The 15,181-nt window shown below is 44.0% G+C and overlaps 1 protein-coding gene across 1 annotated transcript in view; it reads right to left on the bottom strand.

Moving 5' to 3' along the window:
* Positions 1 to 10,096: 10,096 nt before the first annotated feature.
* Positions 10,097 to 15,181, bottom strand: part of hipk2 (homeodomain interacting protein kinase 2) — a gene marked incomplete at its 3' end in the record, with an annotated part of 27,160 nt that continues 22,075 nt past the window's right edge. The window contains exons 9-13 of the mRNA XM_080544982.1: positions 14,675 to 14,860; positions 13,669 to 14,031; positions 12,092 to 12,342; positions 11,381 to 11,541; positions 10,097 to 10,564 (exon numbers count right to left, since the gene is read on the bottom strand). Coding sequence (XP_080401108.1) covers positions 10,097 to 10,564; positions 11,381 to 11,541; positions 12,092 to 12,342; positions 13,669 to 14,031; positions 14,675 to 14,860 — 1,429 coding nt within the window. The remainder of the gene's footprint in view (positions 10,565 to 11,380; positions 11,542 to 12,091; positions 12,343 to 13,668; positions 14,032 to 14,674; positions 14,861 to 15,181) is intronic.

The raw sequence follows: 15,181 nt of genomic DNA, 5'->3' as shown, positions 1-15,181 counted from the left end.
GAGAAAGCCTTGTCTTACCCTTCAGTGAGTTCAACAGCTCAATTGAGCTAAAACAATTCCCCCTATCATCTTTAAAATAAGCGCCCTAAACAGATGTAGAGCCTATGTACATGTTAGTTACATAGGTAAAAGATAGGATGTGTGAACTGAAAATGAAATCACAATGTATGGTAGTTGGTAGTTATGACAACTAATGTGAACAGGCTTATGGTTTGGAAGTAACACCCCAATTCACTATATATTTTTTCTGGCGCATGCAGGCCAAATGACAGCCGAGGACAGGATGTCATGTTAAGTGCCTAATATGAGTATTATTGGTGAGCGGAGCCAATTAAATCTACCAAGCAGTCCACATATGTTAATTTAAAATTCCAACAGCATCTCCCATCTGTTGATTTCCCACCTGTTAAACTTAAAAGTGAGCCGATACATTTGTGTTTCCCTCTGATTCCTATTCTCCTTCAGCCACAGAAGATACTAGATTAATATCCCTCCCCCCCAGGTGACCTTCGATGGACTGAGGAGCATTGGTCTGTGATGATTGTTGTGCAAAGAAAATAACAAATTGGTGGATCACGTTGACTTGAGTGAGAGGTTCTCCTCTTACCTGCTGCAGGTGAGCCTGCTGCCATCATCGTAACCAACACCATCATCATCCCGAGGCTCAGAGCACCAATGCCATGGACACTCGTCGGAAAGGTCCTGGGAATCCCCATGGAACCCATGGAGAACGTTAAACACTCCATCGCATGGATGGACCTCATGCCATGTTATCCACTTATGAGGAGAGGTTTCATCCCGAACGACACATAAAAGCTTGAGAATGCAGGGAAATCTTGCAGGGAAAATCTTCAAAGAGTTGGTTCTTCCATATCATGTGCTTTCAGCTTTCAAGAGGACTGTTCATGCTGTGTGCAAAACAAAAACAATGATGTTAGAAAATAGCTGTAAGAAGAAATGATATAGTGAAAATAGACACATTGATAGATAGGTGACTCCCAATATGACTCCCAATATGTTCCCAGAACATAGGCCTAGTAGCAATTCAAAACATCCATCATCGACTCAGTTCCAGGCATCATGATTGAGCCTTATAATAAAAATGAACACAAACCACTCATGCATGCAAAAAAACTGGGCAACACACACAAAGGCTCTCACTTTCTTTCTCTGCAAGTCACCCAAGTCAGCTGGGCCAGACAGAGAGAGGCTAGCTGGGTCAGTGCAGACTGGAGGAGGAGGAGGAAAGAAAGAAAAAAGTTTACATCCTTTGTTCCCCCCTTTGATTTAGCTGAACACATGAGGACAGAATCGGCCATACTACTGAATAATCTGCATCTAGACAGAAACATGCTTTCTATTTACAAGGGCTTAAACTAACAGTCTTAAACCAACCAGTTTGACAGAACCAAAGGGTGATGATGCAAATCTGGGAGATTAGCTTGACAGTACGTGACGTTAGAATTATAAGGTTCTATCTCCATTTTTGTCAAAATTTAGTTTTTTTTACATCATCTGATCCATTAGGTGTTTATTAATGCCTGTGTGGTGTTATTTTTAAAATGTTTTTTTGTTTTGTTTTGTTAGAATAACCGTTATTCATAAAATACAAAGGTTCCATCTCACACAACATAATGGAATGTAAAAACTTTGAAGCTCAATATCTCTGAACTGCCCTAAACGGAGATAGAACCGTATAATTCTAAGCTCACGAGTAGTGGAAAGCTTTCAGCTCTCTGCACGTGATAAAACCCCTACATTTGAACAGTACAACATTAAAAAGAAAGCTGCGATGTGTGAATAGTCTAAAGACTAGTACACCCAGAAGCTGCACAGGAGATACATGTGTTTATATGACTGGTGTTCTACCTATACGCGACATAACGGGTCGCAATCGAGGGGTTATTCCCGAGCTTAGCTGGCTGGCCTGGGTGACTAGTGTGTCTGGCTATCTCCTACTAGTCTTAACCCGAACCCGTTTCCTACGTTCATATTATCATAATATGACTTACCTGGCTGGACAAAGCAGGTTCCAATTCAGCTGTTACTAATACTCTATCCTCTCCAAAAAACCATTCAAATGCCGTTAGAAAAGCCTTTAGTTGAGCTGTTTTTTGCTCCTAGAGTTGCAGAGAGATAACGTAGAGGGTGAGTTCGTAAATACGCTGTGGAAATCTGATCAGCACTCGTGGAATGCCTCTCGCCCAATCAGAGTACTCGGTCCCTTTATGACGTTGAACTCGGCGTGCGCTCCGGCGCTCTCAGGGCGAACTTACGAACGCGGGATTCTGTTGCCTCCGCTATCCCGATGTTAACGTCCCGTTGTTAAACACACTGGGCTTCACGTTCTTTGTTTGTTTGTGAGGTTCTGAGGACTTTGAGTCTAAAATAATACACGGGAACTGACGTTATATAAGTCCTTTAGCAATTGTTTGACATAGTGGGAACAACTAAATTATATCTAAGGTTATTGCCTGGCCGTTATCTGTGATCATCTATCCCGTATTTAGCGGCCCGAGTGTGTCCTGTGCTGAGGATTGCCATAGCTCCTCCCCCTTACCCCTGTGACAGCTCTGGTTAGGGTCTGTGTTCGTCAATACGCTCGGGAGATTTGATCAGCACTCATGGAGTGGACAAGGTCCAATCATAGGACGAGGTCCCTTTGTGACGTTGAACCCAGTGTGCGCTCCGGCGCTCTTAGAGCGAGTTTACGAACGCAGCCCTGGATATTTATTTTAAGTCCCGACGATCATTGGCTCCAGGCGGAGTCCTTAAAAAAAGTGGGTTAGGTTGTCCCGCCTCTCGGTCGGCTCGTTGCGATGGATGTGAACTAGTGTCCCCAGTCCGCATGGGACACACATGTTGATTAGAGTGTAGATAGATTATGAATTTAGTAATAATATTTGTTTTTGTCCTAATAATACAACCTAACGTTTGCAATTATGATTCCCCCAATAAAGACGCAGCTGTTGGTTTTACTGTGATGATCTCCATACAGTTTTACGGATTTAGATACAATATTGGTAACAACTGCCATCTAGTGGTGAGATATGGTTAGTGGGCCATAATCTCGCTTCAAATCCAAAAATAGATTAAAATAATTTCACATAAAGCACAGAGCTCTCTTCAGGTATAATCCAGTCCACATCTACAATGCAGATGTGTCAGTGATCAGAGGATGGGAATAGGCTATGGCCCAACGGTGCTTTTCTGTGTAGTGATATTTCACCTTTTTTTATAGCTGAAATGAAATTAATCTGTTTCATATAATGGTCTAATGTTGACAACTTGTGGAACAAGAATCACACAATAATGTGTAATGTGTTAGAAGAAGAAGAACAATCATTGGATTTCTCCTTCGTTGTGGTGTCCATTATTCCATACATGACTGACCGATACAGATAATGCATTATTTAATTGGGTAACTTTATGTATGCTGACTTCTCTGATACAATACATACATATACATACAATAAAAAGTATGTACCATACCGTTTGTTCTGTGCCATGTTATGATGTCCCCCCCCACACACACACACACACACACACACACACACACACACACACACACACACACACACACACACACACACACACACACACACACACACACACACACACACACACACACGCACACACACCAGGCAGTGAAAGATGAAAAATAAGGAGCATAGTATGAGACAGGAGACTGGTGCCGTGACTTAACAGTTTAATGTAAATCCAAGACAAAGTGTGATTACATTTCTACACATATACAATATGCATATGTGAGCATACAAATTCTCATTAATAACTCGATTCACCTCGGAGACCGAAAAAATGATCAAAAGTAACAGTGAATAACAAGCTATAACATAGTTCACCACAACGCGAGCCCCTTCTCACCCTACAGTTAGTAAAGAGGACAATTAAAATAACTATATTCTTCTATGACCAAGTTGTCTGTCTGTTAAAATCCTCAGTAAATTTACAATGCTATCATTAGTTTTTCGAAGCCTAATATAAATTCACTCCATTTTTCTACAACGAAAATGATTAAGAGAAGCACACAACATCTTAATGGTAACACAAGCGCTTAGTAGCAAGTACTCAACTTGTTAGGAGTTTAATTAATCATTCTTCTTATTGTCATTATTATATTCATTTAAACATTCTATAAAGCCATTAAAATATCCATTCTCATAACATACTTAATAATATTAGTCTAAGGAACAGGGTACATATAACGCTACATCAACAGATTGAAATAATGAGACAACACACTTTTTCAAAAATCCCAATAAACAAAACTAAATGAGAAAGACAATCAACAAAGTAGTATGCTAGGAAATACTGCAGCACACGCTAGCTTTTAACGACAACAAATGAGATTTTACACCATTGATAAACCATACAGCAATGGACACAACATGGGGTCAGGGTTTGATGCTTTCTTAGGTCTTGAGACATTGTAGAAAAATATTTCGTTTTCATTTTTATTTTGAATGCTGTTGTTGTTCAAGTACAAAAGACTCATGTTAAATATGACTGCAAAATGGCTCCAGTTAATAATAGCTACAGCAGGACTGTAGATAGTTCTAACCTATCACATCTGGCCTCATCATGGGGGTTTTAGCCCAGGGAATCAATTAGGCCAGAACATTATCCCCAAAATAAGACTTCATTTGGAATGTGAGCTGTTTCCAAGCCAATCCCGTCATGGACCTGTTATTCAGTGCATGATTGGAACAATAGTGATGGGAGTACATCAATGAAATATTTTAAATGTATTTAACATAGGTGGTGGGGGGGGGGCGGCCAAAATGAAAAACGATCCCTTTGAATTTTGGTTCTCAAGTACAGTAGAATTATTATTAACATCAACCATGCCAAATTATGAACACTTGACCTGTTGTTCTATATGGCATCAAACCCTTGACCGCCTCAGCCAACAAAAAGCCAGTGAGGGAGGTAATCCCTTTAACAAAAGTACAAACACAGACATACAGTACACACTCTCACCCAAAAGAGCTTTAAGAATGCTGTAGTACTGGTTTATGGCCTTCCCGTGATGTGTGCGTAGATGAAAAACAACACTACCCTCTCATATTAATCACTTTCCCCACTCCCCTGTTTCTTTGGGAGAATGTGCTTGGCAAAGCTCCTATGTAACCATTGCAATGATTTTCTATACAGGTGGTTTTCATGAGATCCTCCTTATCCTCTTGTGTACGGTCGGTTATTAAAATTGCTTGAATTCACTCTGAAGAAGTTTGGTCCGAGAAGACTTACTAGCACCGTGTGCCATGCTTCACAGATGCTTCAGGAATGCTTATCAATCTTTCAAGCAAGCAAGAGTATTTGCAATCACACAGTGGGAAAAGCTGAGAGTTTCATCACCTCTTGTGTGTAGCTTGAGAATTTAAAGGAAAACAAAGCTGTAAAAATACCAGGCCTCCCAGAAAGACTGCTTTACGCAACTTTCTTTCCTTGAAACCACACCTTAAAGCTTTGAAGGTATAGTTTGTTATTTGGAAGGCAGTATTCTAACATTGAGATGACTAGCAGGGGAGGGACTGTTCAATACAACTGCAATAACAAATAACATCTTTTTAAATTGAAAACGCTAATGAAGCACATTTTGGTAATTTGTAAGGTCACTGGATCTACGTCGATGATGCTCACGTCTCTGATTCATATGTTTTCATAAAACACAAGTTAAACAAAGTGGTACAATGCTAACATATTTTCAAAATACGTAGAACAAGTCTGTCAAAACAAAATTGAGTGTAGGGTTAAAAGGGCTTCTCGTAATTTGCGAATTGTTGATTAGACAGAAAGGATAGATAATGAAATGAGATACATCATTATTTGAAAAACCTCAAGTCAAGTTGTTCTGGTTGGAAACACAGACTTATTGCATCTTGCATGGCAACATATGATGACGAAATTAAATGTATACTTTGACCAATGAGAGATCACCCAAGGAGAAAGATCTAAAGCATGTTAAATGTTGTAGGTCACAGGTTACATTCATTTTGTGCTAGTGACCATTGCTTTCAAGGTCATGTTGGTATCTTTTTTTGATTCATTGAACTCTACAGGTCTATCCATGGCACACTAACTTATTACATGTTTTTGTACAAATTCATTTGCTTACAACATTAATAAAGCTAACATACATCTTTTTAACAACATAAAAAAAACAACCTTACATATAAAACAATTTGGAGAAAAGTTTAAGATTGAATGGAAACATTTCTCTGACCAGATGCATGAGAGGGGGAAAAAGTGACAGCTGTGAACGATGAATATGAGAAATCACAGGTGTCTGAGAACGGTGGACTGTCTGCAATTGGCAGTAAACTCTCCCCAAAATAGCTTGACCACATGCAGGTATTGTTGCGACCCAAATCCAATGTTAATATGAGTGTGCGTGTGTGTGTGTGTGTGTGTGTTTGTGTGCGGGTGTACTATACTGTACCTGCACTTCACACACACACACACACACATGCATTTGCTTGGAGTACTTATTGCCTGAAAACTCTAGTTAACAACATGGGGCTTGTTTCCAGTACTGTGCTGTACATCATCAACATTTTTGAATTTCTTTGGTGGAAAATTAAAGAAAACTCCTAAAATGACAGGGCAGCAGTCTCCATGGTCAGAGTTGCCGGGGACAGCAGAGCGTACAGTATATGGACGCCAGATTCCCTCTACAGTGGAATGTTTCAGTAGTCATCCTCTTGCTGGAGGAGCCAAAGATTTTTTTTTTCTTTCTGTGTGTGCTTAGGCCCACGCAACAAGCCTCATGGAAATAAACAAACACAAACAAAAACACAAACGCAGAGCAGAGAAGAGAAGAAAAAAAACGAAATGACGTAACCAGCAACGCACATACGCATCATGTCTTTGACTGCCAGAAACCCAAGGTTTTATTAGGCTACATGTTGGAGCCGGTTACAGGGGGGGGCATGGAAAAGTACCAGGATGAGTATCCACTGAAGGAGTTTAGTTCGAGATTTGAGATTCATGGGATACTGGTTTCAAACTTGGGGTCTAGCACACTCAACCCTAAGCTACCTAGCTATAAGGGCCCCTACAAACTGTTATCATCAACTGAACACCTTCCTATGAATACTTAACATTACTGTACTAAAACATCAACCCCCAGGTTACAAATTAAAATGGAAATGAGCCTAAACAAAATCATATAAACACTTGCACTGATAAAAACATCCACAATAATTATTGCAACAATCTCTAAAAAAAACAAAAAAAGAACACGATATACCTACAGCCATGTAAAAATGTTTCAATAAACACAACGTAAAAATAAAATCACTTCAAATGCAAGTACTATGGCATGGCATGAAGAGAAAGGGAAGGCTCTTACTAAACCACAATAATTTCTGATGTGCCCACTTCACGAGGACAAAAAGAACAGAGAGAGTAATCATATCATTGGCTACAAGAGAGAATAATGGATGTTAAATTAATGAAGCAGCAAAGAACACACACACAAAAAAAAGCAATAACAGCCCCATCAGTTATCTGCGTATATCAGGTATCCCTTTCTCATGGTGTGATGTCTGTGACGTCACACCACCCAGGAGACAAACGGACAGTGGCGACAAATCCAGACGATTTCAGTGGAACCCCTTCCAGGTGTACAACTCTAGCGTCTCTGTTCAGTTCTGTTCAGTTCTGTTCTGTTCAGTTCAGTTCAGTTCAATTCAGTTCTGTTCAGTTCTGTTCTGTTCTGTTCTGTTCTGTCCTGTTCTGTTCTATTCAGTTCACATCTTCAGCTGCGAGGTGCGACACCACCCTCAGAGCCTCCAAGACGAAAAACGTCCATGAATCTTTGCCAGACAACAACAACGGCAACAACAACAACAGCAACAACAACAACAACAATAACAACAACTCGTTGTTCACGAGTTACGTAGGGTGCGCGCATCCATGCAGTGCCCTAGGCTCGCAGCTCCGACCAACTAACCAACTCCGGGCTCACAGTAACAACCAACCTGCTCAGTGCCAACATGCTATTCTTTTAGTCTCGTTAAGGTAAGGAATTGTTCCACCCTGGCTGCCATCCTTTCCTACCTTCATTCCTACCTTATCCAACACAATGCTTTCTACCAGACCCCCTCACTCACCCTCTCCTACCCCCCCAGTATCCCAACTCATCGGCCCTCAATACTCTGCTTCCCTCCCCCACTGCTTACCAGGCACTCAGTGGCCCCCCACACGATCGCTGCCATTGCCATCACCATCGCCATCGCCATCACAACCACCACTTGACCAATCAGGCCTTTCTACCATAAGATTCCTATATGGTGTCTCCAACACAATGTCCCTCCCCCTCCTCCTCCCCCCCCGTCGACATAAAACTCACATCACATTATTATGTTTGACAGTCCGTATTTCTGCATTTTTTTCTCCATTTTCTCCAAATGTATTCTTGTGCTAGAATCTCTTTTCTATGTTCCCTGTGCATGACATCTTCCCTTGTGTGATAATAATAATAATAATAATAATAATAATAAAAAATAAAAATGAAACACATCCCAAACTAAAGCCACTGTATGGGTACCACTGTGATAGACTTACAGCTATACTGTACATATATTTACATTTATATTCCAGCACAAACGCAACAAGGATTGATCTAATGACTTTGGTTCAGTACCCCAGGCAAGTTATCTCATGCACACTTTAAACATAAAAAAAGGTCAGTTAATAATATGAACTCTGACATTTTTCAATTGTAGTATACTGTCATAAGGATAAGGGAACAGCGCTAGGGCTAAGCCTACACCTGGAAGAGAAATGCAACTTGCCGACAAAGATGTTTGTTATAAACCGTGGAACCAGCTCTGGAACCAGATCTAAGACTAGTCTCTTGTTGGTTAGTTCTCAAGGAAGGTTCCGGCGAAGTAAACTGTCGATATTTTATCTGTAAGGCACTACGAGGGAACAACGGTCAAACCTAAGACTGGCGGAGGATTCCGAAGTAGCACGAAGGTGCGAGAGAGAGGAGGTGGACTACACACATGGCTGACACAGTAGCACACGCACACACAGACAATCACGTTGTACATGCCTATGTTATTATAACCACTTTTTGTGCAATCACATTGAAGAAGAGAAAAAAAAATAAAAGAGAGAGAGAGAAACAAATAAATCTATTGGTATCAGAAAAAAGTTCTTCATCAAAATAATATGGGTGCAGACTGCTACATTCTAAGAACGAGGGCCCCAGCTAAGACACCTATTTAAAACGGAAAAGTCTTCTCAAAAAGGTGAAACGGAAAAAGGAAACATATCTATAAATACACTAGAAAGTTTGTTTTTGTCTTTCGTTGGTTATTATTTCCAGACGTCTCCTCCGGGTTTCTGTTGGAGAAGGAGGGGTGGGGTAAAGGGGGGCTTCTACGCCCCCCCCCCACTACACACACACACACACCGTGAATGATTTGGAAATGTTTAAGACAGTTCAAGGCCATCAATATATTTTTTTTTTTCATTTGAAGAGCAGCAGGTATTTCTGTATTTCACCTTCTCCCAATTCTCATGGGAAGTCAAGCATCCAGAGACTGACCCCAGGCCTGTTAAACAGTCAGTTCCCAATTAAAGAGGGGGAAATAAACAAACAAATAAACTGTTTTAGAACAGAAAAACCTCCAACCTCTCCGATCCAAAAAGGTCTGTTTCTGAGAGACCTTGCTGAATAATGAATGAGAAATCACTTCCATTTGAAAGTAAAATAATAAAGAGAAGAAAAAAAGTATGCGAACTGGCCCTTATCGGAAAAAACGTGATTGAAAGAAAAAACATTGAAATTATTCCCCTCTAAAACTCCACCCCTCCTTTCTTCCTTTCGAGAAGGGCTGTGTCATTCCTTTTCCTCTTTTTCCTCTCTGTCGTTTTTTTCTTCAAGTTAAACATGACAGTTTTTCGTAAAGGATTGCATTGTCTCTCTGTCTCTGTCTGTATCTCCGTGGGGTGGGGTAGGGCAGGGAAGAGTAGGGTAGGGTAGGGGGGGGGACGTAGGATGAAGGACGTAGGAGAGGGTAAGCAGCAGCGCTGGGTCTTGGCTCCAGTGTGTTGGCTCTTAGAGGTAAGGGTACTGGTTCACCTTGGTGGGGCTCAGCGGGTATCCAGTGTAGACAGTGGAGGCGGGCGATGCGCTGATGTAGGTCTGGTGGGCGAACTGGGCCTGGTACTGGCCGTGGTGGAGGGTGGTGGGGGAGGGCAGCACGCGGTGGCCCATGCTGACCGGCACCTGGTGGACGATGCCGGGGTAGCCCTGGACCGCGTGCCGGGCCTGGCCCTGCGACGCCACCAGGTGGGCCACGGTGCCGGTGGAGCCCAGGGCGGCCGGGGCGGTGGTGTAGGTGTAGAGGTGGTGGTGCTGGCCCGGCAGGTGGGTGGCCGTCAGGTGGGGGTGCACGTTGGTGGTGTGGGAGGGGCTGTTGTGGTGGTGGAAGGAGTAGGGGGCCTGGGCGGCGATGGTGGGGGCGATGTAGGCCTGCTGTCGCCTGTGGCCGCCGTTGCGCTCGACGACCATGTGCTGCTGGGCCTGGGGGGGGGGAGACACGGGGACGGGGGGTCAGCACAGACTGGAGACTATGTATGGACAATGTCTGAGTCGCTACATTTCCAAACACACAGGCAAATACCGTCGTCATAGAATCGTATTGACCTCACTAGAACATTCTAGTGTATTGAACTATACGGACAAAAGTATTGGGACACCCGAAGATCACACCCATATGTGCTTATTGAACTTCTCATTCCAAAACCATGGGCATTAATATGGAGTTGGTCCCACCTTTGCTGCTATAACAGCTTCCACTCTTCTGGGAAGACTTTCTACTAGATTTTAGAATATGGTTGCGGGGATTTGCTCCCATTCAGCCACAAGAGCATTAATGAGGTCGGGCACTGATGTTGGGCGAGAAGGACTGGCTCGCAGTCTGCGTTTCAATTCATCCCAAAGGTGTTCGTTGGGGTTGAGGTCAGAGCTCTGTGTGCAGGCCAGTCACAAGTTCTCCCAGACCAAACTCAGCAAACCATGTCATTATGGACCTCACTTTGTGTATGGGGGCATTGTCGTGCTGAAACTGGAAAGGGCCTTCCCCAAACTGTTGTCACAAAGTTGGAAGCATACATTTCTCTAGAATCACATTGTTTGCTGTAGCATTAAGATTTCCCTTCACTGGAGCTAAGGGGCCTAGCCCAAACCATGAAAACAGCCCCAGACGATAATTGTGTCCACATACAAAGTTTCATGCTCATAATGACTCATAGTAACCATGCCGACACACACTGATACACGTTAGAGAGACACTATGGAGAGACTGAATAGGGGTCTTACTTGGTTGTCTCTCCACACCTGGCTGAGGTTTAGAGGCTGCTGCTGGAAGGGGTGTGGCCCCGAGCGCTGCTGTCGGTAAGACCCTCCTCCGATCACCCCCCCCTGGAGGTGGTTGTTGCAAGACATCACGCCGTTGGTGGATTTGAACTTGTAGGCGGCGTTCTGATGGTTCATTACTTCTGAAGCGTGGAGGGAACAAAGTTGGAAAAACACTGGTCAGGTAAAAAGGAGCTGAGCAGCGACACAAAGTGTCCATGTTACGGCGTGACGTTGTGTCGGACGAGACGTTTTATCTGAAGTGAGGTCAAAACGGAATGAAAGTTTAACAAAAAAACATTCATTGGAGGAATATCGCTTGAAATGGGGGCAGTATCACTCATATATTGAGAAATAATGGCATTTCCAGCTCATGTAAATAGCAATATTCCAATAATGTAAAACGTGGAAAGAGAAAAGTAAACTGCTCTAATTATGACTGTCAGACAATGCTGTAGTTTTACATTTCTGTACATCACCATTATGTTTTGATGTGTCTATTTGCTGTCTTTTTCATTTATTGTCCAATGTCAACTGTTATTTGTGATGGATGTCTGATGGATGTCTTCATCGTTTGTTTATCGAAAACACTAAAAACTATTCATCATAAAAAAAACATTCATTCATTCCTTGTATTACATTGGGAAGACTTGGTTGCAATGTTTTTTGGGGGGACCTCCAGGGCACCCTTACCTGGCATCAGGCGCTCGCACTCGGTCATGGCCTCGCTGGAGTGGGTCTTCATGGGGGGGATGATGATGGTGCGGGGGTTGTTGCCGTTGCTGTAGTTGTCCAGGAGGGCGTTGTTCTTGGCGTCGTAGCCGTTGTTGTTGGGGTGGCGGGCCTCCACGGCGTAGGGGCTGTTGTTGCTGGAGGAGTCCGAGTCGGGGGAGTCGTGGACCGTGACACAGCTGATGACGTTCTTCCTGTGCTTGGAAGACGAGCTGCAGAGGGGGCGGAGGAGGGGGGGATAGGGGTGGGGGGGAGAGGGGAGGGTGAGAGAGAGAGATAGAGACAGAGAGGGGGATGAGAGAGAGAGAGAGAGGGAGGGGGGAGATGAGAGAGGGGGATGAGAGAGAGAGAGAGGGAGGGGGGATGAGAGAGAGAGAGGGGGGGGGATGAGAGAGAGAGGGGGAGATGAGAGAGAGAGAGAGAGAGAGGGGGATGAGAGAGAGAGAGAGGGGATGAGAGAGAGAGGGGGGATGAGAGAGAGAGAGAGAGGGAGATGAGAGAGAGAGAGAGAGAGAGAGAGAGGGGGATGAGAGAGGAGGGGGTGGCAGAGGGAGGAGAAGTTAGGTCACGTTATGCAATGCTACATACAGTCCATCAGTCTATCCACTCTCCCAAATGTAGGTCAATTCATACGATAATGCTACATTTACGTGACCTCCAATTCGACCACAAAACGGGCTGAAACTGAATGGATATCGGATCAAACCCAACTCATTGGATATGCGATATAATCTTTCTTTTCGTGTCCACAAGAGAGTCAGTTACAAGGCTTGGCTAGATGTGGTTCAACCACAGCTGAACACATTGCTGTCCCTTCTCATTGAACTCTGCCAATTCCTTTGATGTGCAGGGCTGCTCCAGCAGGGGGCATATCAGGAGGTGCTGCATGGTCTGTGGTTCAGTGCCACAGTCACACACAACGTCCCCGTCATTTAGGTATCCCCATTTGGCGAGAGTGGCTTTTGTACGTCCAACACCAGATCTTATCCTGTTTAGGCATTTCCACACTGCGTAGTTGGTGTCTGCTCCAGGGGGCAGTGCCTCGCTCGCCTTTAGCTCCATTGTTGTTGCTGGTGGGAGTTTGTCCAGCGATGCGATATAATAATAATAATAATAATAATAATAATAATAATAATAATAACTTTATTTGTATAGCGCTTTTCCTGCAAACGTTGCTAACGTATAGTGCTTTAATCATTATATAGTCTTAATTTTATTATTTTGTAACTTAAATGCAATATTAAAAGGATGGGTTTTTATAATCTTAATTAAATTATTTAGTCATTTAAAGGCAATATTAAAAAGATGGGTTTTTAGTCTTGACTTGAACATATTTGCTGAGGTTACATCTCTAATGTAAACTAGCAGTGCATTCCACAATTTGGGTGCATAAAATGAGAATGCAGCCTCACCAAATCTCTTCTTTTGTACATGTGGTACGATATGAAAGCATTAAAGGGGCCGATCTGGGATTCAAGCCATCATAAAGCGGTCCATCCCCAAAATCCCCTTTAAAACCCGTGGCCTGTTCCCAGTACCTGGTGTGGGTCTGCTTGTGGTCGTCCTCGTCGTCCGTGTCACTGCTGATGGTGATGATGCTGACGGCGGGGCTGGGGGTGTCGGGGATGACGATGGTCTGCCGGGGGCCGTGGTGGTGTTGGTGGTGGTGGTGGTGGTCCCGGGTGGTGCTGGAGGCCTGTTCCGCCTCTCCTCCTCCTCCCCCTCCTCCGCCCCCCCACCCTCCACCTCCTCCGCAGCCCTGAGGGGGCCCTCCGCACATGGAGGAGGAGGAGCCGCTCTGGAGCACGGCGCAGCGGGGGGGCGTGTTCTCCTTCACCCGCTTGGAGCGCTGGGGAGAGAGCACGGCCTGGGAGGACGACACCTCGTACGCCGACACGTTCCTGAGAGAGAGAGAGAGAGAGAGGGGGGGAGAGAGAAAGAGGGGGGTTGAGAGAGAGAGGGGGATGAGAGAGAGAGAGAGAAAGAGGGGAGGGTGAGAGAGGGGGATGAGAGAGAGAGGGGAATGAGAGAGAGAGAGAGAAAGAGGGGGGGGTGAGAGAGAGGGGGATGAGAGAGGGGAATGAGAGAGATAAGGATGAGAGAGGGGGATGAGAGAGAGAGAAAGGGGGGGAGAGAGAGAGGGGGATGAGAGAGAGAGAGATGAGAGAGGGGGATGAGAGAGAGAGAGAGAGATGAGAGAGGGGGATGAGAGAGAGAGAGGGATGAGAGAGGGGGATGAGAAAGAGAAAGAGAGAGAGAGAGAGAGAGAGAGAGAGAGAGAGAGAGAGAGAGAGAGAGAGAGAGAGAGAGAGAGAGGGGGGATGAGAGATGAATAAGTAAATAAAGTCAAGTAATAAAGACTTACTGTTCTTATGTCCTTATGGCTAGACCCAACAGTACATAGTTAATAACGTTTTAGAAATACAAGTGAAGGGGACCATACAGTACCATAAGGACCATACAGTACATCTGGCCTATCAGACAGAATAGGTTATCCAGTCTTAGTTAAGGCGAAGGTTTGGCCTTGTAAACCGTAACGCTTACCTGGCAGACATCTGGTGCTGCTTGCTCTTTTTGGAAGAGGAGTTGTTGTTATTGGTTGACGGCTGCCTCATGACATGGGCCACGCCCACATTCAGAGGCTGGTTGGAGGGGAGGGTGACGTGGCCCGCCAGCAAGGCCGGCTGCTGCATGATGGGATTGTAATGGCTGACTTGAGGGTGGGAATTCCTGTAAAGACAGTGACACAATTTTAGAGTTACAAAAATCCTTCACGGTATCTTCCAGCAGGAGATTTGGGTCAATAAATGAGACTCCTCCTTTTCACCTTTTGAAGAACCCTTTTGGGTTCCGTGTTGAACGGTTCTATGTACACGACGGAACCCCAACAAGGTTCTTCAAAGCCTCATCCCCCTATTGGGACAATCGAAGAACCCCTTTTTTTATTGTATTTTATTTGTCTTTTTAAAAAAAAAAAAAATTGTGACAGAAACAGTAGAGATTTGACAGGAAGGATGGGTGAGAGAGAGAGAAGGGATGACATGCAGGATA

The sequence above is a fragment of the Nansenia antarctica genome (genome assembly GCF_963989245.1).
Source record: "Nansenia antarctica genome assembly, chromosome: 14".
NCBI lineage: Eukaryota > Metazoa > Chordata > Actinopteri > Argentiniformes > Microstomatidae > Nansenia > Nansenia antarctica.
The sequence above is the reverse complement of the archived record's forward strand: the minus strand, read 5'-3'. Positions and strand labels throughout refer to the sequence as shown.